This window comes from Anomaloglossus baeobatrachus, chromosome 7, assembly GCF_048569485.1.
Source record: "Anomaloglossus baeobatrachus isolate aAnoBae1 chromosome 7, aAnoBae1.hap1, whole genome shotgun sequence".
Lineage (NCBI taxonomy): Eukaryota > Metazoa > Chordata > Amphibia > Anura > Aromobatidae > Anomaloglossus > Anomaloglossus baeobatrachus.
In genome coordinates, this window is record NC_134359.1 from 157,870,766 (window position 1) to 157,896,526 (window position 25,761).

The following is a 25,761-nucleotide window of genomic DNA, read 5'->3' on the forward strand; positions in this document are numbered from 1 at the left end:
CATCGATGCTTTGACGCACGCCCAGAGCCTACGTTGGGGGTTTTCTCGCGGCGGGTCCCCCAAGGACTGTTACCTACATCTGGAGCAGTGTGATGGACACCCTGCAGGGAGCCACACTGGACTCATAATAATTGTAAATAGTATTGTATTATTGTTATTTAAGTTTGCAACGTTCCAGTGATGTTACCTCCCAAAAAAGATAATATTATGCTTTATTTATGTTTCCTCATTCTGGGAGTAATGATTTTAACTAAGGGGGAGTGTGGCGCCACAGCGGTCTGGTTTCCACAATAGTGTTGCCCCACAAAGGTCAATACTAAGCCTGGAATCAAGGCGGGGCCCTTAGTCAGTAATTACCTACAAAAAATACAGTTCGTACTCGGGTCAACAAGGGGAGCTCAAACCTACTAGTATGGGGAGCTCTGACCTAGGGGACGAGTTAGTGAGGTAGTGAGGAGAACCAGTTAGAACCAGTCAGTTCTAGTCAGGGAGAGTTTTTCAGTCAGAGAGAGAAAAATTACAGTTGAAAGCTGACCTTTGAAGAGAGAGGAGTGAGAGTGAGGAGCTGGAGTAGTGCGGACATGCGCGCTAGGGTCTAGGGCTAAGATAGCTCAGCCCAGAAAAGCAAGGTCTGCAGAGAGGCACAGGAGGAAGATTTTGGGGAGAGTGGAGCTGAACCAGCTTGCCTCAGAAGAAAACGCTAAAAACCGGACATCGGAGTCCGTGGTTGCCGGGGTGCTTGGGTTCCGGTAACCAAATCCAAAGGGCAGGAGGACTGCAGGTCTACTGGACCCAAAACAACCCGAAGGTAGAGCGCACATCAGGGACTCGGAGTCGTTTCCAGCAGAGCGGCACCAGTGAAGGCCCGTGCAGTCTACCATACAGGTAGCAGGTAGTACCACAAGTCCCAGCAGAGAGGGCCTCCGTTGGACTAATACAGTGGGGTCCTGCAGAAGAGAAGAAGGGCGTAGGGAGAAGGCCTCAATACTCACCTGGCCAGGGAGATACCCCCAACTGCTTCCAGGCCAACCGGATCACTACCACCATCTGTGCCGGTCTCCCAGGACTTCACCGGTTGTTGCAGAGTAAAAGGAAGGAGGTAAAGAAACTGCAGTATTGGTCCATTATTATCCGGATCCCGACCTGCACTCTGAAGTTCACCAAAATAGACTTTCCTAATCGTGCCCCGGGGTTTTGCTCCACCTGTGGGGAGCAAGATAACCTCAGTTGCACCATCACCAACTGCCCCGGGGAACCTTCAGCGCAGCGGCGGCCCACTTAGCCGCAAAATCCACAGGTGGCGTCATGAACATTACTTAATAATAACTACAACTCCCATCATCATTTCCCCTTCATTTAATTAAAGACACCGCCAGGGTCACGGAGCCGGACCCCCGCCACTGCTGACATTCCCGGACTAGTCTGGCCCAGTTCCGAGTGCCCCCGGCCCTGGGGTGGCCATGTCACATCCCCAGCAGGATGCAGGGCCTATCCCCTAGGAACTCAGAAAACCAGTGGCGCTAAAATACAAACACTCCAGATAATCCCTGTTTTTCCCCAATTATCCCCCATAGAATGGTACAAGGCTATGGTAGGACCAATGGATGGCCGCCTAGAGGTGGAGCCACTCCAGTCCACTAGACAACCAGGTGGGAGGGGCAGACAGTGGAGAGTTAGACAGTGGAGAAGACACAGTAATGGTGGTAGTCGAGAGTAGTGTGTCGGAGGAAGTGAGAGTGAGCAGACGGACTGAGAGTAGTGAACAGTGACCTGAGGGCCCTGACGGTTAGTTGCCGGTGGAGTACTCCCGGAATTACGCACCAATGGGGTACAGAATCCTAGGTCAGGCAAAAGCTCGAGGCAGACCTGATAAAATCTGCGCAGTGAGGGGACCATCAAGGACCTCACTGACCTTGAAGTTCGGGACTCAGTAGCAAAGGGAGAACCGGGGACAGGACCAGAGACTCCAACCCCACAGGGTTCACGCTACAGTCATATGGACTGCTGAAGAAGACAACCAGGAGGGGAACCCCAGCCGCTCTACACCACGGGGACCCACCAACCAAAGACAAGTGCAGGGGAAAGAAGCCACAAGGTCACTAAACTGGCACTGGGACTAAGGGGACCTGGGGTTAAGACCAGCCAGCCTCGTGTGATCAATTACCAGCTTGCAGTGAGTAAAAAGAACCAGTTACACCAAACTCCTGTTGTGGCTTACCTTCTTTCAACACCCACCTGCAACACCTATCCTCTGGGGCCTGGCCCTGCTTGCGGAGGGCCTACCATCCAGGCTGCCACTAACACCAACCCTAGTAGTGAACATTATGCAGTGGCGGCTCCATCCCTATAGCCGCAAAACCGCAAGTGGCGTCACATATAAACTTAATTCAACTATCCCCTGTAAATATTCCCCTTTTCAAAAAGAACCCAGGGCACGGAACCGGGCAACGGCCACCAAAGTGACATTCCCCAGTTATTCACTGCCCGGGACCGAGTACCCCATAACCCTGGGCGACACAACTGCACTTACCCTTTTTTGTAAGGTAGCTATTTGTTTCCTTGTTTCAACATCTTTTCCTCCAGATTCAAGGAACTTTCTGTAGGCTAGATCAAAGGCTTGTCCAATTGTTAATGTTATTTCTTCAGCCTTAGTAAAACATAGAGCAGTTTACCAATTATTTGTGGTACTCCTTTATATTATTTTGTTTTAATAGGTTAAATATTACTTAAAAAAGCAAGGATTGTTGCAGGTTAATAGTGCTGAATACGTGTTAAAGCCTATTTAGCCTATGTTCACACTGGGCGTTTTTGCAGCGCTTTTGCAGTGTTTTTTAGCTGCAGATTTGCCTTGGTTTTATGCAAATCCATGCTAATAAAATGCTGCTTTTTACAGTCCCAGCAAAGTCTATGAGATTTCTGAAATCTCATGTACACACACAAATCACCTCCAGGATTTTTTCCTGACAGTTTTGTGAACCACCTCCAGTTTTGCTGCGTTCTGAAAAGAATGAACATGTCAATTCTTTTCAGCGCTTTTGCTACGGTTTTCACCCTAGTGACAGGTGAACTCGCTGATACTCTGCAAGTTCACCTGTCACTAGATACCCGGAATTGATCCAGGGTATCTGGCCGGCACTTAAATGGTGCTGGGGACAGGGGGATTGGAGCAGGTGTGATATATTCACCGAATTCCCGACTTCCGCAGCTCCTCCAGTTCCCTGTTCATTCCATATTCACTGCTTTCATCTGTGATTGGTTGCAGTCAGATGAGCCCCCAGAATCTGACTGCAACCAATCACAGACCCAGTCTGCGGGTCTATACAGAGAATGAGTGAGCCGCTCATTCAGCAGTGACCTCACTCAGGCTATTCCTGGTCACAGTGATCGGCAGCTGTGACCGGGAATCAGCTGATTGAAGTGACCGCTGATCATGCGACTCATTCATTCTCTGGAGCTCATAGCGGGCAGTCCTGTTCTATGGCCACTCGCTGCGATTTTCAGAGCTGAATCGCCGTGGGACCTCATGTGGATTACGTTGGAACTGCAGGGGTGATTATGGGGCTAATAAAGTGGAGTAAGAGGGGGCTTTTTGTATTTTATTTCAAATAAAGGATTTTTTTCAATGTTTGTGTTTACTTCTTTTCACTTATTACAGATTGGTGATGGGGGTGTCTCAGATGCTTGCCATTACCAATCTAGGGCTTAAGGCTGCTTTACATGCGTCGATATCTCGTGCGATCGCATTTGTGATCGCACCTGCCCCCATCGTTTGTGCGGCACGGGCAATTTCTGGCCCGTGTCGCACAAAGTCGTAACCCCCCATCACAAGTACTTACCTTCCAAACGACCTCGCTGTGGGCAGCGAACATCCACTTCCTGAAGGGGGAGGGACGTTCGGCGTCACAGCGACGTCACACAGCGGCCAGCCAATAGAAGCGGAGGGGCGTAGATCAGCGGGACGTAAACATCCCGCCCACCTCCTTCCTTCCGCATTGCCGGTGGGATGCAGGTAAGCTGTGTTCATCATTCCCAGGGTGTCACACGGAGCGATGTGTGCTGTCTCGGGAACAATGAACAACCGGACGTTTGATTTATAGAAAATGAGCGACGATAAGGTGAGTATTTTTGCTCGTTCACACTCGCTCATAGCTGTCCCATGCTACGATATGTCAAACAATGCCGGATGTGCGTCACTTACGACGTGACCCCGACAACATATCGTTTGATATATCGTAGCGTGTAAAGCCCACTTTAGTCAAAGCTATGAGCTGCGATTAACAGCTTATTACCCCGATTGTCACCGCACCAGGGCAATTCGGGAAGGGCCAGGTAAAGTGCTGGGAATTAGTAAATATGCATGACGCTAATGAGCGGCACCGGAAGTAGGCGGGGCCGCGGGAGCAGGTACGGTGATCCTAGAATGTATGGGCTCCTACCAGGTTAGTGGGCGTGGCTATCTGGGTTAGTGGGCATGATCGGCTTGGTTAGTGAGCTTGGAGATGTTTTCTCCCTTCCACTACAATCATGCTTCACCCCCCTGCCCTCCTTGTGAAAAGGGCCTGTTGAAGACATCATACCTGGAAGGAGCCCATACACTCTAGCATCTACGGGAGACTGGTAAGTATAGCTTCTTGCTTTACTTTTTTTTTTTTCCTTTCTACCGTTTTGTTAATACCCGAATGCCGAATCCAGGTCAAACTTGGCCCAGCCCAGCACTCAGGTACTCTTGAACCCTTGCTGGTCTTAACAGCAAGTAAAAAACGCTGTAAAAACACCACAATAACGCACAAAAAAAAAAGATGACTCACAGGAGACATCCTGCTACAAGATTAGGTTTTGGTCAGGAAAAAAATGCTGCAAAAACGTCCTGTGTGAACATAGCCTTATATAAGGGCTAAAGATTAAATGAGCAAACATTTGAATGAACAATAATTAACACTAAACGTTTACCAAGCAAATGAGAATGCTTGTCTGTTATTTAGGAAAATAAACATTATTATCGCCAGCACCACATTCTCTCATTTAAATAGCGATCAATTGGCAACAATAATGAAAATGTATAGAGGATGTTTGCACTTTTGTTTCTTCACAAATTCTGCTAATTATAGATCCAAATAAATAGAAGCAAATAATCGCTGATAGAAAAAGAATGCAAACAGCACAGTCATGGATCCCACTGTGCTTCTGTTAGGGTTTGATGGGGCCACATTCCTGCACTATATATATTAGAGAAAAATGAGTCAAACCAATTGATACATCAGCCGAGTATACTATGTGCATAAGGGTTTCCCTAATGCCCTGAAAGCTGATGGAAGAGATTGATAGGGTATGCTGAATTTCTGGCAGTGACTTTCTATTAATAACATATTGCCTGCTGGGCCACAATGAGGGGTCAGGAATGGATAAACAGCTGTTTGCGGAATGATGTATAGACACCTTAAGGTTCTTATTACATTATGTCAGAGTGGGATGTCTGTACTATACATCGAGAGTGTTTCCCATCATATAATTTCCAAAGGAAGGCCACATGCACACATTGAGTATTTGATGTGTTTTTGCCTCAATAATTTTAAGGCAATACCAGGAGTGGGTAAAAAATGCAGAAGTGGCGCCCATGTCTATATTATACTTTTCCTCTGATTGTTCAACTCCTGGTTTTCACTTACAGATACTGAGGTAAAAAAACTCACCAAATACTCAAAGTGTTCATGTGGCCTAAGGCTCTGAAAGGAGCCTTAGGCCACATGAACACATTGCATGATATGTCATGCTTGCATTTGATATGATCCATTTGTGGCATATGATTCTCAATCCATTACCACCTCAAAGAGACTATAAAGAGATTCCTTACACCTAAAATGGGGAAGTAGTGGCCTCTGGCTATTTTCAAGTTCAGGAAGAAGGGGAGGAGGGAGATTTACCTGCATATGCCCAACATGATATACACATACCTTAGGTAATAATGAATTAACTAACTTGCAATAATGGAGATTATGAAGCTGATAACAGTAGAGGATATTCAATATCAGCAAGATAATGGATACTTATTGACTGAGAATGTGGTAGATGTTGTATATCTGGGGTTAAGGTTACATTACAATGCTCACCCATAATATGCTTTCACCTCTGAAACAGAAAGGGTCACATAGCTACAATACCTCCTAGAACTAAATATTAACTTAGACGGATGCCAGTAGTGATGGGATATTTCACAAATAAAGTGATGTAACTGGTCCCCAAAAGGGGTGTAAAGCATATCCTTATCAGAAGAGCCTATCTGTCATTCACAAAACAAATGAACATTTCAACCATGAATATATGAGCAGACATTAGTGTATAATAATATTATCAATATATAATCCAAAATATAAAGGATATATTCCATTTTCTTATCTTGCATCTATACACAGACATGACCGATTAAAATCAAATACAATTAATCCTAGATGTTTTTCTAGATATAATTCGTCAGATCAATTCCCATTAAAATTCTTACCAAATCTATATCAGCAATCAGAAGCATGAATAAATAGAGTTTGCACCTTTTCAACTGCTTCTTATGACCTATACTTGTGGACTCTATTACTTTGTACTGCTGCTGCATGAAAACATGTTCTTAGAAATCTCCTTTGCCCTTCTGATGGAGAAAGTCAGAGTATATTTAAAGTTTTCCTGTTAAAAGTCTGCAGGGGACAAAAATGTAATCTATAATAGGCTTACATGGTCAGAATGTGCAATCTACCGCTCTATTAGGATTTTGTTCTGAATTGTAAAAATAAAGGATAAACTTTGGGGGATTATTATAATCTGCATGAGTGTACTATTTCACTTCTGCACTAAAATATGAAATTAACAAAAAAACCTAAACTAAAGATGCATGAAGCCGAGCATGGGAAGAAATACAAATGTAACATCTTGCTCTGTTTTCTCATGACAAGTTGGAGCCATTAATGAAGACAAACATCTGCGGATTTCATCTGATCCCCAGTGTTATAACAATGAACAGCCAAGCCAAACCCTTTCCATGTAAGACAAAGAAACGCCCTAAAACATCTGGCATACTTACACACTTCTCGCTATCGAACACATAGCACAAGTGCTTATTGGACTCTGAATCAATGCATATGAATGTAAAAATCCTTTTGTCTGTTTTATCGTCAGCACAAAACGATATCCTGTGTAGCTGGCAATTGTGTAGCACCTCCTATATAAAAAAGACAGAAATTAACCAATATAAGCTCAAAGGAAAGCATAAAAGCACACATTCATACAGAAACCCAAGACATTGTCACATTCCTCCACATAGGAACTGCTGTCATCCTGGTCATGGGTTTATTACACAAGACTTATTTTTTTATATTTTAAACTAGTTCTTCACTTACAACTTTGCAAACTACACACAATGTAAGTGGCAAGTTTCCATAGAAAACATGGCTCCTAGCCACTCCTAATTAGTCTCCAGATCCCAGGAAAATATTCCGACCTTGCTAGTAAAATATGTTGTCTGGAGTGGGGGAGGACATTAGTTTTCATGTTGATAAACGTGAAGGAGGCAGCTAAGATTACAAGGAATGTGTTTATGGTCAGGGGAAGCTTTGGTCTCATCCAGTGTCTATGAAGCATTTTTATGTACTAGCAGCTTGAGAAAAGTTACCAACACTATGCAAAGAATTTTCGAAAACTTTTGCACCAGTTTTGGCTAGAAAGACACATTTTTGTTTTCACACAAATGTACAACTTTTTTTTCCGATTTTAGTCCTCATTCACAGTTCCATTTTTAAACACGTACATGAAAAACTGGAACCGACATCATCAGTGTTTCATATCAGTGTGTCATCTATGTGTCCATTATTAGTCATCAGTGTTTCCTATCATGTGTCATCTGTGTGTCCATTATTACCATTAGTCATCAGTGCTTTTAAGGAGGATGAAATATATAAATTATAAATCGTCTCCTATGCTTTTCAGTATTAAACATGTGCAGTACACTGAGGGTGCACAGATGCCAGCCGTGGTGAAGGTGTTTTCACGGACCAATAGACTTGTATCTGTGCTGACAGAAAAAATGTACAAGTCTCCGTGTGTTTTGTACAGATAAATGGTTTGTGAAAAAAACATGTACATGTGAAGATCACCATAGGTTATAATAGCTGTAAGCTGTGTCCATGAATAAAATGGATGCAACATATACAGTACAGACCAAAAGTTTGGACACACTTTCTCATTCAAAGAGTTTTCTTTATTTTCATGACTCTGAAAATTGTAGATTCACATTGAAGGCATCAAAACTATGAATGAACACATGTGGAATGAAATACTTAAAAAATTGTGAAACAACTGAAAATATGTCTTATATTCTAGGTTCTTTAAAGTAGCCACCTTTTGCTTTGAGTACTGCTTTGCACACTCTTGGCATTCTCTTGATGAGCTTCAAGCGGTAGTCACCGGAAATGGTCTTCCAACAGTCTTGAAGGAGTTCCCAGAGATGTTTAGCACTTGTTGGTCCTTTTGCCTTCACTCTGTGGTCCAGCTCACCCCAAACCATATCGATTGGGTTCAGGTCTGGTGACTGTGGAGGCCAAGTCATCTGTCGTAGCACCACATCACTCTCTTTCTTAGTCAAATAGCCCTTACACAGCCTGGAGGTGTGTTTGGTGTCACTGTCCTGTTGAAAAATAAATGCTGGTCCAACTAAACGCAAACCAGATGGAATAGCATGCCGCTGCAAGATGCTGTGGTAGCCATTCTGGTTCAGTATGCCTTCAATTTTGAATAAATCCCCAACAGTGTCACCAGCAAAGCACCCCCACACCATCACATCTCCTTCTCCATGCTTCACGGTGGGAACCAGACATTTAGAGTCAATCCGTTCACCTCTTCTGCGTCGCACAAAGACACAATGGTTGGATCCAAAGATCTGAAATTTAGATTCATCAGACCAAAGCACAGATGTCCACTGGTCTAATGTCCATTCCTTGTGTTCTTTAGCCCAAACAAGTCTCTTCTGCTTGTTGCCTGTCCTTAGCAGTGGTTTCCTAGCAGCTATTTTACAATGAAGACCTGCTACACAAAGTCTCCTCTTAACAGTTGTTCTAGAGATGTGTCTGTTACATAGTTACATAGTTACTTAGGTTGAAAAAAGACCTAGGTCCATCTAGTTCAACCTTCCTCCACCAGTTCTACATTTGGTCACTAAGTCATTTATAACGAACAATGTTTTGTGTACTGAGGAAATCATTCAGCCCTTTTTTAAAAGCTGTTATAGTATCTGCCATTACTACCTCTTGTGGTAGGGTATTCCACAGTCTGACTGTTCTAACTGTAAAGAACCCTTTCCTATTTAGCTGTCGGAATCGCTTTTCTTCCACTCGCAGTGAGTGCCCCCTGGTCCTTAGTATTGTTTTCGGAAGAAATAAGTTATGTGCCAGTCCTTTATATTGACCACACATGTATTTATACATATAAATGAGATCTCCTCTGAGACGTCTTTTTTCTAAGCTAAACATATCTAACTTTTTCAATCTGTCATCATATGGGAGGCCTTCCATTCCTTGTACTAGTCTTGTAGCCCGCCTTTGAACTGACTCTAACTTCTGAATGTCCTTTTTAAAATGTGGAGCCCAAAACTGGATCCCATATTCCAGATGTGGCCTTATAAGTGATTTATAGAGGAGTAACAATACGTTGGGATCACGGGATCTAATATCTCTTTTTATACACCCTAAAATCTTGTTTGCTTTAGCAGCTGCTGCTTGACATTGAGTGCTGCTACTCAGCTTATTTGTAATGAGAATACCCAAGTCCTTCTCCTGTTCTGTAGTCCCGAGTTTACTTCCATTTAAAGTATACACAGCTATAGGATTACTCCATCCTAGGTGCATTACTTTACATTTATCAACATTAAATCTCATTTGCCAAGTACCTGCCCATTCTGACATCTTATCCAGATCTTTTTGTAATATTGTACTATCAAGGTCAGTTTTTAATATCCTACATAGTTTGGTGTCATCAGCAAAGACTGACACTTTACTATCAATCCCATCCACAAGGTCATTAATAAAGAGATTAAAAAGAATCGGTCCTAGCACAGATCCCTGCGGCACCCCACTGCTCACTATAGCCCATTTACAGAATGTATCATTTATGACTACTCTTAGTTTCCTATCTTTTAGCTAATTCCTTACCCAGTTGCATATAGTTTCCCCTAGTCCTTGCTTCTGGAGCTTTAGTATAAGGCTATTATGTGGTACAGTATCAAATGCCTTTGCAAAGTCCAAATAAATCACATCAGCTGCATTACCAATATCCAGGTTTGCACTTAACCCCTCATAGAACCCCAACAGGTTGGTTAGACACGACTTATCTTTCATGAATTCATGCTGTCTGTCAGTTATTATATTATTTTCTGCAATATATTTTTGCATGTCATCCCTTAAAATGCCCTCAAAAACTTTGCATACTACTGATGTCAGGCTTACTGGATGGTAGTTGCCTGGATCTATCCTCTTACCTTTCTTTAATATTGGTACCACATCAGCAATCATCCAATCCTGAGGCACCAACCTTGTTACAAGCGAGTCTAAAAAGATGAGATACAGCAGTCTGTCGATTACGGAGCTCAATTCCCTCAATATTCGTGGATGAATGCCATCTGGCCCTGGGGATTTGTCAATGTTTAATTTACTCAGACGTAGGCGTACTTCTTCTTGTGTTAAATTAATTATATTGGGTGGTGAACTTTGATTTTTCACTTGTTGAATGATCCCTGGTACAGTCAGTTCCTTGGTGAACACAGATGAGAAATGCCTATTTAATATCTCAGTCTTTTGTTTATCCTCTATAACTAACTTGTTATTATATTTTAAGGGTCCAATACTATCCTTTGTTTTCCTTTTGGCATTAATGTATTTAAAAAAGATTTTGGGATATATTTTAATGTCCTTGGCGATTTTTGTTTCAGTAACTAGTTTTGCTTGTTTGATTTCTTTTTTGCATTTCCTATTGATATCTTTTAACTCCTGAAATGCTATTTCTGTATTCTCAGCCTTCAAGATTTTAAACGCCCTTTGTTTTTGTTTTATTATACTTTGTACAGTCTCATTTATCCATAGTGGTTTCTTTTTTTCCGGGACATTTTATTACCAGAGGGTATAAGTTTTTTACAGTACTCTAGCAGTATATCCTTAAACTTTCCCCATTTATGTTCAGTATCCCCAGTTACCATGATTATGTCCCAATCTACACATTTAAGCTCTTCCCTTAATTTGTTGAAATCAGCTTTCCTAAAATTCCAGGTTTTAGTATTTCCCCTTTGAAATGTTCTATTGAATATTACATTGAAGCTTACCATATTATGATCGCTGGTTCCCAAGTGCTCCCGGACCTGTAGATCTGAAATTGTATCCGGTCTATTTGACAGGACCAGATCTAGCAAATTATCTCCCCTCGTCGGTTCATCTACCATCTGAGAGAGGAAATTGTCTTGAATAGTAGATAAGAATTTACAGCTTTTAGCACAACCAGAAGATTCTATGTCCCACTGTATATCTGGATAGTTGAAATCCCCCATAATAAGAACCCGATTGTTATTATTAGCTGCCTTTTCAATTTGTTCCAGCATTTCACCCTCTATATGTTCAGGTATGTTAGGAGGCTTATAGCAAACTCCAATTAGCATTTTTCCATTATTCCCCTCCCCATGTACATTTAGGGTGCCTTCACACTTTAGCGATGCAGCAGCGATCCGACCAGCGATCTGACCTGGTCAGGATCGCTGCTGCATCGCTACATGGTCGCTGGTGAGCTGTCAAACAGGCAGATCTCACCAGCGACCAGTGACCAGCCCCCAGCCAGCAGCGACGTGCAAGCGACGCTGCGCTTGCACGGAGCCGGCGTCTGGAAGCTGCGGACACTGGTAACTAAGGTAAACATCGGGTATGGTTACCCGATGTTTACATTAGTTACCAGCGCACACCGCTTAGCTTTGCTCTCCTAGCTACAGTACACATCGGGTTAATTAACCCGATGTGTAATGCAGCTACATGTGCAGAGAACAGGGAGCCGCGCACACTGTTTAGCGCTGGCTCCTTGCTCTCCTAGCTACAGTACACATCGGGTTAATTAACCCGATGTGTAATGCAGCTACATGTGCAGAGAGCCGGAGCCGGCAGCACAGGCAGTGTGAGAGCTGCGGAGGCTGGTAACTAAGGTAAATATCGGGTAACCACCTTGCTTACCCGATGTTTATCTTGGATACAGCTTACTGCAGCTGCCAGACGCCGGCTCCTGCTCCCCTGCTCGCTTCATTTGTCGCTCTCTCGCTGTCACACACAGTGATCTGTGTGTCACAGTGGGAGAGTGCCTTTGAAGAAAACGAACCAGGGCTGTGTGTAACGAGCAGCGATCTCGCAGCAGGGGCCAGATCGCTGCTCAGTGTCACACACAGCGAGACCGCTAATGAGGTCACTGCTGCGTCACAAAAAGCGTGACTCAGCAGCGATCTCGGCAGCGAGCTCGCTGTGTGTGAAGCACCCCTTACCCATACTGACTCTACATTGTTGCAGTTCCCCCCAATGTCATCATTCAACACAGGTTTTAGGTTAGATTTAATAAATATACACACCCCACCACCTTTTTTATCTTTCCTGTCCCTCCTAAATGTACTATAACCCTGTATGTTTGTCACCCAGTCATGGCTTTCATCCAGCCAGGTTTCCGTAATGCCCACCACATCATAATCCATGGTTGACATAAGAGTCTCCAATTCATTAATTTTGTTTGCAAGACTTCTTGCATTTGCCAGTAGACATTTAATACTATTAACACCTTTATTACTCCTAGCCTCCCTACGTTCCTTGCATGTCCCATCCCCCCTAATCCTTCATTGACCCCTACCGTCTCACTGTCTCTATCTGCTCTATCAATCACCTTTTTTGCTCCACTACCCTCCCTCCCCCAGATCCTAGTTTAAAAGCTCCTCCATCCGTCTGACCATTTTCTCCCCCAGCACAGCTGCACCTTCCCCATTGAGGTGCAGCCTGTCCCTACCGTAGAGTCTGTAGCCGTCTGAGAAGTCAGCCCAGTTCTCCATGAACCCAAACCCTTCCTTCCTGCACCAATTTCTAAGCCACGTATTTATCTCCCTAAGCTCCCGCCTTCTTTCTAGTGACGCTCGTGGCACCGGTAGTATTTCTGAAAACACCACCTTGGAGGTCCTGGACTTCAGCTTCTCTCCTAGTTCCCTGTAATCATTTTTAAGGAACTTCCACCTGCCTCTAACTTTGTCATTAGTACCAATGTGCACCATGACCGCTGGGTTTTCCCCAGCCCCACCCAGCAATCTGCCTATCCGATCCGCAATATGCCGAACCCGAGCACCTGGCAGATAACGCACTGTTCTGCATTCACGGTCTCGGCGACAGATGACCCTGTCTGTACGCCTAATTATAGAGTCCCCTACCACCAACATCTGTCTGGGCTTTGCTGCACTCCTATTTCCCTCCTTCCCACAGCAGTTGTTTTCCTGGTTGCTAGGAGCAACGTCCTGCTGTAGTGACCCTAGTCCTGGCCCTTCATTCCTAATATCAGCCAAACAGGCATATTTACTAGGTTGTGCCAGGTCAGGACTAGGCTCCCTGACACTTTTCCCTTTACCTCTTCTTCTAACTGTTACCCAGCTACCTACCTCTGGGTCCTGATCTTCTCCACCTCCACCCTCCTCCATATCACTGGCCCCAGCCAGAGAAAGCTCAGTGAGCTCTAAACTCCTCTCCAGGTTTGCAATGCCCCTGAGTGTTGCAAGCTGCTTATTTAGATCAGTTACCTTGGCTTCCAAATTTACAACATGCTTGCATCGAGTGCACACATATTAGCCCTCGAACGGCTGCTCAAGGCATGCATACATCTGACAAAGATACCCACCTGGTAGCATTGTCCATGGACTTATTAAATGGGGATAAACAGTAAAGTAGAAAAACAAAGAGAAAAAAAAAAACAACAACAATGGGAAACGTATAAGGATAAATTCAAACTATGTTCTTGTGTCAAACTATGAAATTGTGTTTAAACTATGCCACACTTATCTTCAATCCCCACACTTTGCTTCAGTACCTCGCACGCTCAGCACCTCGCTTGCTCTGGCTGGTTTATATAGTTCTACAAGGACTTCCAGGAGCTGCCAGAAGCTTCTAGAAACAGTTGTGGCTAATACTACTGATTAAATCAAAAAACTTTTTTTTTTTCTTTTTTCACAGTATCACAGACAAACAGACAAACAATTCTCTAATGAAATTAAACAATTACAGTTATCACCACTATGAAATTGTGTTTAAACTATGCCACTCTTATCTTCAATCCCCGCACTTTGCTTCAGTACCTCGCACGCTCAGCACCTCGCTTGCTCTGACTGGTTTATATAGTTCTACAAGGACTTCCAGAAGCTGCCAGAAGCTTCTAGAAACCGGTGTGGCTAATACTACTGATTAAATCACAAGACAAACTTTTTTTTTTTGCTTTTTTAACAGTATTACAGAGAAACAGACAAACAATTCCCTAATGAAATTAAACAATTACAGTTATCACCACTATGAAATTGTGTTTAAACTATGCCACACTTATCATCAATCCCCGCAGTTTGCTTCAGTACCTCACACGCTCCAGTTGTTGCTAGAACTCTGTGTGGCATTGACCTGGTCTCTAATCTGAGCTGATGTTAACCCACAATTTCTGAGGCTGGTGGATAAACTTATTTTCCGCAGCAGAGGTGACTCTTGGTCTTCCTTTCCTGGGGCGGTCCTCATGTGAGCCAGTTTCTTTGTAGCGCTTGATGGTTTTTGCTACTGCACTTGGGGACACTTTCAAAGTTTGCCCAATTTTTCGGACTGACTGACCTTCATTTCTTAAAGTGATGATGGCCACTTATTTTTCTTTACTTAGAATTTGTATTATGGCAAGAAAAAAGCAGCTAACAGTCTATTCAGTAGGACTATCAGCTGTGTATCCACTAGACTTCTGCACAACACAACTGATGGTCCCAACCCCATTTATAATGCTCCTTTCACATTGAGTTTTTCTCTACGTCCACATCCACGTCCATAGTCCACCTACGTTCGGGTTTCCATCTGCAGAAACGTATATGTGAAAAAAATGGCACAAAACAGAGCACACGCTAACGCAGTGCTCTCTATAGCAGTGAAAGGCCCTGTTGGGCGCATGCGTTTGGAACATGCTTTGCAGAGTGGGGGAGGGGCGGTTCAGACGGATGTTCCGATGGGACCTGTGAGAGGAAGGTAAAACGCAATGTGAAAGGGGCCTTAGGCAATAAATCCCACTTATTAAACCTGACAGGGCACACCTGTGAAGTGAAAACCATTTCCGGTGACTACCTCTTGAAGCTCATCAAGAGAATGCCAAGAGTGTCCAAAGCAGTAATCAAAGCAAAAGGTGGCTACTCTAGAATATAAGACATATTTTCAGTTGTTTCACACCTTTTTGTTAAGTATTTCATTCCACATGTGTTAATTCATAGTTTTGATGCCTTCAATGTAAATCTACAATTTTTAGAGTCATGAAAATAAAGAAAACTGTTTGAATGAGAAGGTGTGTCCAAACTTTTGGTCTCCGCTGTATGTGCAACAAGGTCACGTCAGAGAGACCTTACATTGCTCTTGACATTATTTAACAGTGGGTTTAATCTGGGTGTGGGTAGCAATGCAACAAAAAGGTAAAATTACAACTTTTTAAAACGTTGTAAACTCACTCTCCAGTAGAGATGGAATAAAATCTCTTGACAGAAGTGTTATATCTAAGGATGCACTAAGGTTTTTAACTGTCATGAAATACTGATAAATTAGCATAACTACAACTATGGTGATTTTTCCCACAAGGCTTCTTTTTTACAGCACAAACGTGACAGTTTAGGCCTGGTTTTTAATACTGCGAGAATACATGCCTGCAGTCGCTGGGCTCCTGGGCTCTTACTTTGTTTTGTCCGCATTGGCCTCCCGCTACTATGTGCAGTACATGACCACGGCAGACAGGAAAGGGATGAAGAACTGATTCTGTGCATGTGCTCAGCTTCTGCAGTGTCAGTGAGTGCCACCAATCACAAGAAGGTAATGTGTGGAAGATATAACTGACAGGACAGACTAGTGATCTGACTCCTTGGTCATCCAAAGGGTGCGCTGAGGACCCTGCATTTACATATGAAATTAAACAGTTTTTATGTCAAACAAAACAAGTAAAATATACACTACAGGTATCACTTTTCTAAGAACAAAGCCACCTTTTATGAATGCATAAATGATTTAATTTGAGTTTTGGAGGTGACAGAAGCTTTTAAAAAAATATTCGAGAGCCATCTTAAAACATAGAAAACTGATGAATGTGCAAATATAGCGCACTGGTCATGTCCTATCTAATAGTATTAAAAAGGACATTCTCAAGGACAAAACTGACGGTTTCTTTCTGTACTTTTAATTCCACTGATCCCCTGATTATTCCATTATATGTTTTTGTAAAATTGGCATATTTTTCAGTGCTAATTTTTATTCTCTTTAGCAAGGGTTGCGTGAATCACAGGATTCTTTGGGCCACGTGTTTAAGTGACGCCCTGGACTAGCTAGGTAGTCACAGGTGGACCCCCGCACAACACCTGTCCCCCAATAAGGTAACACGAGCCAACCATGAAAACCTTGTCACGTCCCTCAGAGCTTGATGGATACACCAGAGGGGCGGAGCAAGGCAGTTGGCAATGCCCACCGAGGAGTCCAGAGAGCCTGAGGCAGGAAAACAGTGTCCAGTCAGTTTTAGTCAGTGAGGTGTGAGTAGTCAGTGGGAGAGGAGTCTTACAGGTGCCGGGGTTGGAGCCCGGGCACCTTTGGCTAGGAGGCAGATGGTGGCCTAGCCTGCAGGAGCCGGGAAGACGGCTCGGTGGAACCGTGGTGGACCAAAGCAGGGTAGTGGCCCGCCGGTACCGACCCGGGGAACCGACTCGGAAACCGGAGCAAACGGGGGGGTACTCAGACCCTGAAATGAGGTCCAGAACCCACTGGACTGAGTTAATTGACTGATTGCGGTCTGGAATATAGGTCCTTTCCCACCCAAGTCCCGACTGAAGACAACAGCCCACCGAGGGGGATAAAAAGCCACTGCACAGACAGAGAGATCCCACGGGCCAGCGTCTGCGGGCAAACGGGCTCCTCTGACATATACAAAGCCAGGGAGCGGACTCCCATCGCTGAAGTGCAGGCAGTCCAAATACACTACACGCTGCAGGAGAAAAGCCATGACTACCGAACCGGGTGGGGGACCAGACACAGCCGGCTGCGGGCACCGACCACCATCAACTTGGTTTACCAGAGACTTGTGTGTGTCAATAACAGTGAGTACAACAGTGCAATCCGTCCGCGCACCGCCCTGAACCGCCCAGCTATCCCCAACGGGTCCCAGGGCCATCATCCCTACCCACGGAGGGGTTAACATCTTGCTGCATCACCATCTGCTCCGGGTGCCCAGTACCCGCAGCGGTGGTGTCCACCTTCACCACAACCCGTGGGTGGCGTCACAAACTTCAACACGGCTCCGGCTGTACACTTACCTACCACCCCCTTAAGCAGCGCCAGCACCCTTTCAGAGCAAAGTGACCCCGGGTCCGGAGACACTCCAGCAACCCACCAATGAGCCCGGATCCGAGCGGCTCGGCAGCAGCCGAGCACGGGGCGGTACATTTAGGCTGGTCTGGATTATCATTCTGTGAGCAATGCTCCCTTTTGAAGACCATGAAATCTAGTTCTGAAAAAACAGCCCATATCTGTGGAATTATCTGGCGGATTTAACAAATAAACAAAAAAACAGAATACTCAGGCGCACATTGAGAATAATATCAGAGCAAAGACTGGTGACTTTTGACCCGGTGATAAGTACTCGATGTATTCCTATGTATAACTTGTCAGAAAAACCTTTCTATCCCCAGTTGGCTTGCTTGCAGCTCAGCCACATTTACTTGAATAGGGTAAGTTGCAATGGTACACATGACCCACAGACAAGATGGTGATGCTCCTGGAAAACAGCCTTTCTCTTAGGCTGATGCGTATTACCACCAACAAACTTGTGCACAGTCTGTATTCCTTGCTTTTGGCATTTTCATATTGTCTTTGTTCTGTCTAACTTTTATCCTCTATACAGCTAACCTAACCTCTATTTTCTTTGATTTAGCTTCTATATGAACTCAGACACATTGTTCATCTGAGTGGTATGAGATGATGTGTTGTCTCGCTCTTCTTATCAATCATTAGTGATGCAGAGTTGGATTATGATGAGTTGAGACCCAGGATTGTTTGAGTCCAATTGTTATTATGTTTATAGATATCCATAGCAACTAGTCACATCTGTCAGCACAAGGAAACCATCAAACAGCCTACTGATTTCTGCACACGACGGGCAGTAATGCACTGGACACGTGTAGTGGTGTGTCTGATACCAATAACAATGTAGTGATAAGAAGGTAATGCAGCTTCTTATGCTAAGTAAATTATAGCTTCACTTTGTGCAAAGATCTGAGTTATTAATGTGTTTTGTGCACTGATGGAAATAAGAGTAGAAACTTGTGATAACCAATTTTGGTACGCTGTTGCCATCATGTGCTTGATGCTTAATACTGCAGTTTTTACACAAAAATCTTTAATGTAAGTGGAAGACACAGAAAACTGAAAAACTCTATAACTTGGGAGAATGGAAAGATTATACTCTAGAAGCTACTGTATATAATAATTGACAAAAAGTATTACTACCAAAGAGTGGAGGAGATAGAGAGGTGATGTGGATACACACATTTAATATGCTTAAACTGAATAAATAAAGCTACTTTCACACATCCGTTTTTTGACGTCAGGCACAATCCAGTTTGTGCCTGATGCAACGGATCCAGCGCAGATTGTGGTAAAACTGATGCGACGGATTCGGTAAAAAAACAGATCCGTTGTAGTAGTTTGTACCGAGAATCCAGCTGTGGCCGCGAGTAACCTGAGTGACGTCACCGCTGACAGTGCGACTCACTTCAGTTGCTCTGTGGAGCTCACAGCAAGCAGCGGTGTTCTACGGTCACTCCTGTCAGCTTTTATAATTACAATAGAACCTTGGTTTAAGAGTAACTTGGTTGGAAAGCGTTTTACAAGACAAGCAAAGCTTTTTACAAATTTGTAACTTGGTTTAAGTGCAATGCTTTGCAAGAAGAGCAAATACTCACCGTACACTCCTCTGGTTTTGACCTTTCACCACGTTGTGACCCTCTCTGGAGGTAACTTTCTGTACATATGTACTGTATACTGTACACAGTATACAATTGTACTATACAGCATGTCCAGCGTTGGACTGGCTACCGGAGGAATCTCCTGTAATGCTAGGATTCAGTTACCTGCATTGCACTCCGGAGCTCTCAGCTGCAGCCAGGTCTGATCTCAGAGTTTGCAGGACTGCACCGCGAGCGCCGAGTGATTGATTCCCCGGCAATTGCAGTTCAGTTCATAACAGCTGCGGACAGACCGGGCTGCAATCCGGAGTTCAGGTGATAGCACCGGAGATCACCCCGGCATGTCTTCAGCTGTCATGAACTTAACCGTAATTGCCGGGGAATCAATCACTCGGTGCTCACGGTGCCGTCTAGGCTGCACTCCGGAGCTCAGGTGAGAGCTCCAAAGTGCAATGCAGGTAACTGAATCCAAGCCTGGTATTACAGGAGATTCTTCCGGTAGCCAGTCCGACGCTGAGCATGTCTATCAATTTGCATTTGTGGATATAGTATTGTACTTTTTTCTTCCTAACCTGTACAGCACGTTGCTTATACTGTACCTCTCGCACACAAACAATTCTATTGTAAGCTAAAGTGCAGTTTAATCTGTTTTTATGTTTTTTGCTGTACTGTATTTTGTAATAGTGTACTGTAATAATTATATATGAATACAGTACATCATTTTGTAGTACTGTAATAATTTTGTATAAATACAGCAAATATTTTTGGGCTGTGGAATGAATTGTCTGTTTCAATTTTTTCCTATGGGAAAATTTGCTTTGATATAAGAGTAACTTTTTAAGGTTTAAGAGCTCCCTCCCGGAACCAATTATGCTCGTAATCTAAGGTTCCACTGTATTTATTTATTTATTTTACAGCAAGATATAGACCCGCCCACCAGCAGCTGTGATTGGATGCAGTGAGACAGCTGTCACTCAGTGTGGGGGCAGGTCTGACTGCAACTAATCATAGGCGCCGGTGGGCGGGGGAAGCAGTGAATACAAGATGGAATAATGAGTGGCCGGCATTTTCAAAGCAGGAAAAGCCGTCAAAGCAGTGTGACAGCTGTGCAGCGCCGCATCACGGCGGTGATCGGTGAGTATGAGAGAGACTGACGGACAGAGAGAGATAGAGACTGACATCGACAGAGAGAGAGACCGACCGACAGTCAGAGAGAGAGACCGACATCGACAGAGAGAGAGAGGCCAGAAATGAATTTACATCTCATCTGAGCATGCTCAGATTAAAAAACTGGATCCGTCACTGGAATGCATTTTTGCCGCATTTCGACGGATCCGGCGCCCATAAGCCTTTATCATCCAACATGCTGCACCAGGCCAGAAGCGGCGCAGTGCGTTTTTTTTTTTCTGGAGGCTAAAAACGTGCAAGTGTGCGTCCTTTCTGGCAACCGAACCCGCAAATTTTGCCGGGTCTGGCACACGCCTAATGAAACACGACGCCATGCCAATCCAGAAAAAATAAAAGTTTATGTGGAAAAAAATTTATCCTGTGACAACAGACGACGGATCAGTTTTGTCCACCATTCGCCGGATTGTGCCTGACGGCAAAAACCGGATGTGTGAAAGCAGCCTAAACCGTATAAACTGAACAGAAAAAAAAATATTTGAAATTCTGATTTTATTTTTATTAACTTATGTAACATTTTTCCCATATGTTCACAAGAAACAGTTATGTAAAAAAAAGAAGAGTCAACAAAAATGTTGACAAGTAAATTTCAAGATTTGTCCAGAAAACTTTTATTTCTTATTTTTTTATTTTTTCCAATATCAAAGTTCAGAGCACTTAACTTGTTATGTTAGGATATCCAGGTTTTATCAAGTGATAAGTCATGATAGTGTTGCTCAACATATATAATCCTTGTACAATAGTACAGAACGGAGACCTCCTTCTCTAGAGATCTCACTTAGACCCAGTAAAGGTAAAGCAGACAGCTTTGAGATGACATTATATTATCAGGCTGGGAAGGCCCATGAATATTTGGCCCTTCTCAGCCTAAAAATACCAACCATCAGCTGCCCCAGAAGTGGCACATCACATTAGATGCTCCAATTCTGTCACTTCATCTCAGCTCTTCCTATTTCCATGGTGCATTGGCAATTGGGGTAATTGAGGTGGATGTCAGCTGTGTAGTTTCAGCTGGCATCAATCCCTGGTGTTAGTAATGGAGAGGTGTCTATCAGACACCTCATTACTAACCTAGTAAGTAAAAAGAAAAAACACATAATTTGTTTAATTGAAAATACACACTCCAACTTTTCCCTGGTTCACTAATTTATTAGAAAAAAAAAACCATTCAGGTCTAACGTAGTCCAGGGATTCCAACGTAGTCCACAAATGGAAATCTGAAAGAAGTAAAAACAGAGAAATAAAAAGAGACTGTATCTCCTTCAGCAATTTATTAAAAACAAAGTTCCTAGCTTAGACATAGTCCAGCACTTCCCACAACATTCCTGAATTAGGTAGATCAAAGACTATGGAATCTCATCACTCTGATGAGCGGTGACGTTAAGACCGGGATTTCTTATCATTCTAATGAGTGATGAAGTCAGAAAAGCCATCACTCTGATGAGCAATGACGTCATCACTTTTAACAGTCGCCGGGTCTCGGGAGTAGCTGCTGCTCAAATTCAATGGAGTTTGTGCATTGGAGTTGGATACTTAGCTTTCTAATAAATTGGAGACAAGAAACAGTGTCTTGTTTAATTTTCTCTCTTTTTATGACTTTCAGGTTTCTATTTGTGGACTACGTCGGTTTCCCTTGACTACATCGGAATCCCTGGACTATGGTGGACCTCGATTTTTTTTGTGCTTTTATTAATAAATTGGTGAACCAGGAAAAAGTCAGGGAGTAAATTTTCAAATACACAAATAAATTATATTTGTGTGTGTTTTTTTCTTTTCACTAACTGGGTTAATAATGGGGGTGTCTGAGAGACAACTCTCCATTACTAACACCAGAGTTTGATGTCAGCTGACACTACACAGCTCCCATCAACCCCAACTACTAAAACCCTGATTTGCCACCGCAGCAGGACGATAGGGAAGAGCCAAGGTGGAGTTCCAGAATTGGTGTAACTAACGGGATATGCCAACTCTGGGGCACCCAAGGGCTGGTGTTTTTATGCTGGGAAGGGCCAAGTAACCATGGACCTTCACAGCCTGGTATTATCAGCCCGCAGCTGTCTTCTTTAGCTTTGCTTGTTATTAAAAATGTGGAGTACTACACTTAGTTTTTTCTCTTAATTATTTATTTATTTGGGTAATAGCTGTAAACTCTATCCACCTATTTATCTATCTATATATCATCTTTGCACATCTTTAACACTTTAAAATCTTCACTTTCTTGAATGCATTTAATTCTAGTCTGTGTCACATTGGCGGCACGGTGACTCAGTGGTTAGCACTGCAGTCTTGCAGCGCTAGGGTCCTCGGTTCAAATCCCACCAAGGACACTATCTGCAAGGAGTTTGTATGTTCTACCCGTGTTTGTGTGGGTTTCCTCCAGGTACTCCAGTTTCCTCCCACACTCCAAAGACATACAGATAGGGACTCTAGATTGTGAGCCCCAATGGGGACAGTATTGACAATCTATTTAAAGCGCTGCGGAATTAATAGCGCTATATAAATGATTAAAATTATTAAATTATTATTATTATGGACGGCACACATATGTCACACGGATGTCATCTCTATACTGTACAGACCCATTAACTTTGACTCTTTTCATCCATGCTGAAGGTAAAAAAACGGATATGACACTAAGAGGATTACACGGACACACGTGTGATTCACACGGACATATGGTCCATGTGAAAATAATGAATGCATGTGAAAACAGACAGTGCATGTACTGGAAGCACTGATGTGTAAAGGGGGCCTGAAATGAATTGATGTTACATCTTTTTAGCTGTCTAGCTCTATACAATAGCACCACCTAATGTTCAGAGTATATATTACATGGATATATTTTTCACCAGTACTATATCAGGTGAAATTACGGTAAAGTACATCCCGACAAAAACAGTGGAGTAAATTTATCAAAGCTCCTGGGCCAGTATTCTGCAAAATAAAAAGTTATAACTTGTCTTTTATTTCTATTGCTCATACCACTTTTCTAAAAAGTGAATGAAGGGAACTATTCTAAGATAAGAAAGGTTTTAGTAAAGGGGGCATGGTCTACGGCAACATGGCAAACTTACTGCAATGTACAACATAAACCTGGCGTATATCATAACTGAAACCTTCCCAAGTTCATGGATTATGCAGATTTCATTTTCTGGAGACAAATGTTGTAAGGGGCGAGTGCGACTTAAAAAAAACTTTGCTGAAACTTACTCCAGCATCCTAATAACAGGGAATGGTGAAGTAGGGCTTGCAAGGCTGCGCCAAATGACCACTCTGAATATGGAGAGTTAATGTTCCTTTAATTCATCTTTAGGTCGACGCGTTTCCGGAGTCTCAGCTCCCTTCCTCAGGACACACAGGACAAAAGTACATCAAATCTGCTAAAACATGAGGACTGCCGAATATATGTACATTCCGTCACGATGACGTCAAAGCCCACCCTCTTCCAAAAAAAAAAGGGCGGGAATGACACATCAGAAAAAAAACAAAAAACATGACAGTAAAAATCATGAACAAAGGAAACATTACATATCAAAATATCATCATATTATCCAAATGGGAACGAAATAAAATCAATAAAAGACTTTAATAAAAAGAAAAAAAGTGTATGTGTATTATTGTGTGTTAAAGATAAAATACGGGAAATAAACTCTGCAATGCCAAGCTGCTCTGCAGCGGTCTCGAACCCCTGAGAATATAACTCTTTTCCCAAACCGGGTTGCATCTTAAGGGAGAAACAATGTCTCCACCTTAGAAGTCCCGAAAATGCCTTTGAAAGTCAAGTATAGAGAGGAGTACCTCTGAGAGTGAAGCTGTGAGATGATACGTATAATTCCGAGTGTTAACGTGCAAAAACTGCGTAAGTCAACGTCAAGTACCTAGGCAGGGGTGAGGAAAGTTCAGAGCGTGGGAAAAAAGTGAGTGCGCATGTCAGAAAAAAGGTCCGGAGCTTGTTAAGACAAGGTGAAGAAAGTTCAAAGCGTGGGAAAAAAGGGGGAGTGCGCATGTCAAAGAAAAAAGAACCAGTCAGTCTTCCAATCTCCGTGCAGAGGATGATCTGCCGGTTTACATCGAAAGTCCTTATTGCAGACCCCGTGAAAAAAACCATAGAAACCCGAAAAAGAGAGGGGGCAGGCATATATATGTGCTGATGTGAACATATCAATATTTATCACTAAAAAGCCGTTTTGGGTGCTGCTGCCGTTGGCCGTGTTTATTGCCTGCTCAGTGGTTGTGACTCTCACAACTTACGGGGTGAGTGAATTTCTTTAATTACCCCACGTATTTCTCAGATAAGACCCTATTTTGCGCTTTCTTTCCACAGTTCTCTGTGTTACTCCAGCATCCTGTCAGTTCAAAACTGGCATACACAGTACCATTCTTGATAGATTCTTAGCAGTATACTATTCAGTATTACTGGAATTATATATATATATATATATATATATATATATATATATATATATATATATATATATATATATAGTATTATGTAACTAAAAATAAACCTGGTCCAAGATAAGCAAAATAAAATCAATGTGAACAAGGCTGATGGGCTGCATCCAAGGGTTCTTACAGAACTCAGCTTTTATTGCTGTTGCCATACACATAATTTTTAGAGACTGTCTAGTAGAGATGAGCGAACCACTCAAACTCATAGGAAACAATGTGAGGCAATCACAATCACATAAAAACACATTATAAATGTACACATTCAGTTAATAAACATTGCCATAACACTTACCGGTCCCCGGGATGCGTCCTGCACTCTGTCTCCTGCCGCTATTCCTCTCGATAATCGCTGCATCCTCCGGGTAACCAGCAGTGATGACAGGACCTACGTGATGTCGTCAAAATAGCATGTGGCCAGTCACGTGTCTGTTATCTCATTGGCTACAGACTGGTCACATGGCTAGATGTCATGTCCTGTCCTAGGTCCTGTCAGTGCATCTCTCCAGTATGCGGTGATCGTTTGTGCATCTCCGTGTACTGGCGAGATGCTCTGGCACCCGGTCTGCTTCCCCATTCCCTTATTCACCGGCTGCCACAGCCAATTAATAACGGAGATCACCGTTGCTATAGCAACGCTGTCAGTGGTGACGTCACCGTTATTCAGCACGGAGCCTCTGATCACTCAGGCTGCACAGGAAGCAGCGTCCTTTCTCACATGCACCGCTGCTGATGTAGCAGGGCTGAATGTGTTGAAGGAGAAAGAAGACAGAAGACCATGGATCGTGGAGGGGTGAGAGGGAGTAATACACATAGAGTCTCTAATGTGTCTGTGTATTTATTTCTATTAAAGTATTTTAACTGTGTGGTGTCTTTTTTAA

General features: G+C 43.2%; 1 protein-coding gene across 8 annotated transcripts in view; it reads right to left on the reverse strand.

Annotated features, from left to right (window-relative positions):
- Positions 1-25,761, reverse strand: part of GULP1 (GULP PTB domain containing engulfment adaptor 1) — a 2,424,202-nt gene that overhangs the window by 581,352 nt on the left and 1,817,089 nt on the right. For 7 of the 8 annotated variants that reach the window (XM_075317775.1, XM_075317777.1, XM_075317771.1 and 4 more), the window contains 2 exons: positions 7,067-7,204; positions 2,531-2,647 (listed from right to left, as the gene is read on the reverse strand). In XM_075317775.1, the coding sequence (XP_075173890.1) occupies positions 2,531-2,647; positions 7,067-7,204 (255 nt within the window). The remainder of the gene's footprint in view (positions 1-2,530; positions 2,648-7,066; positions 7,205-25,761) is intronic. The other variant, XM_075317776.1, reaches the window with a different exon arrangement.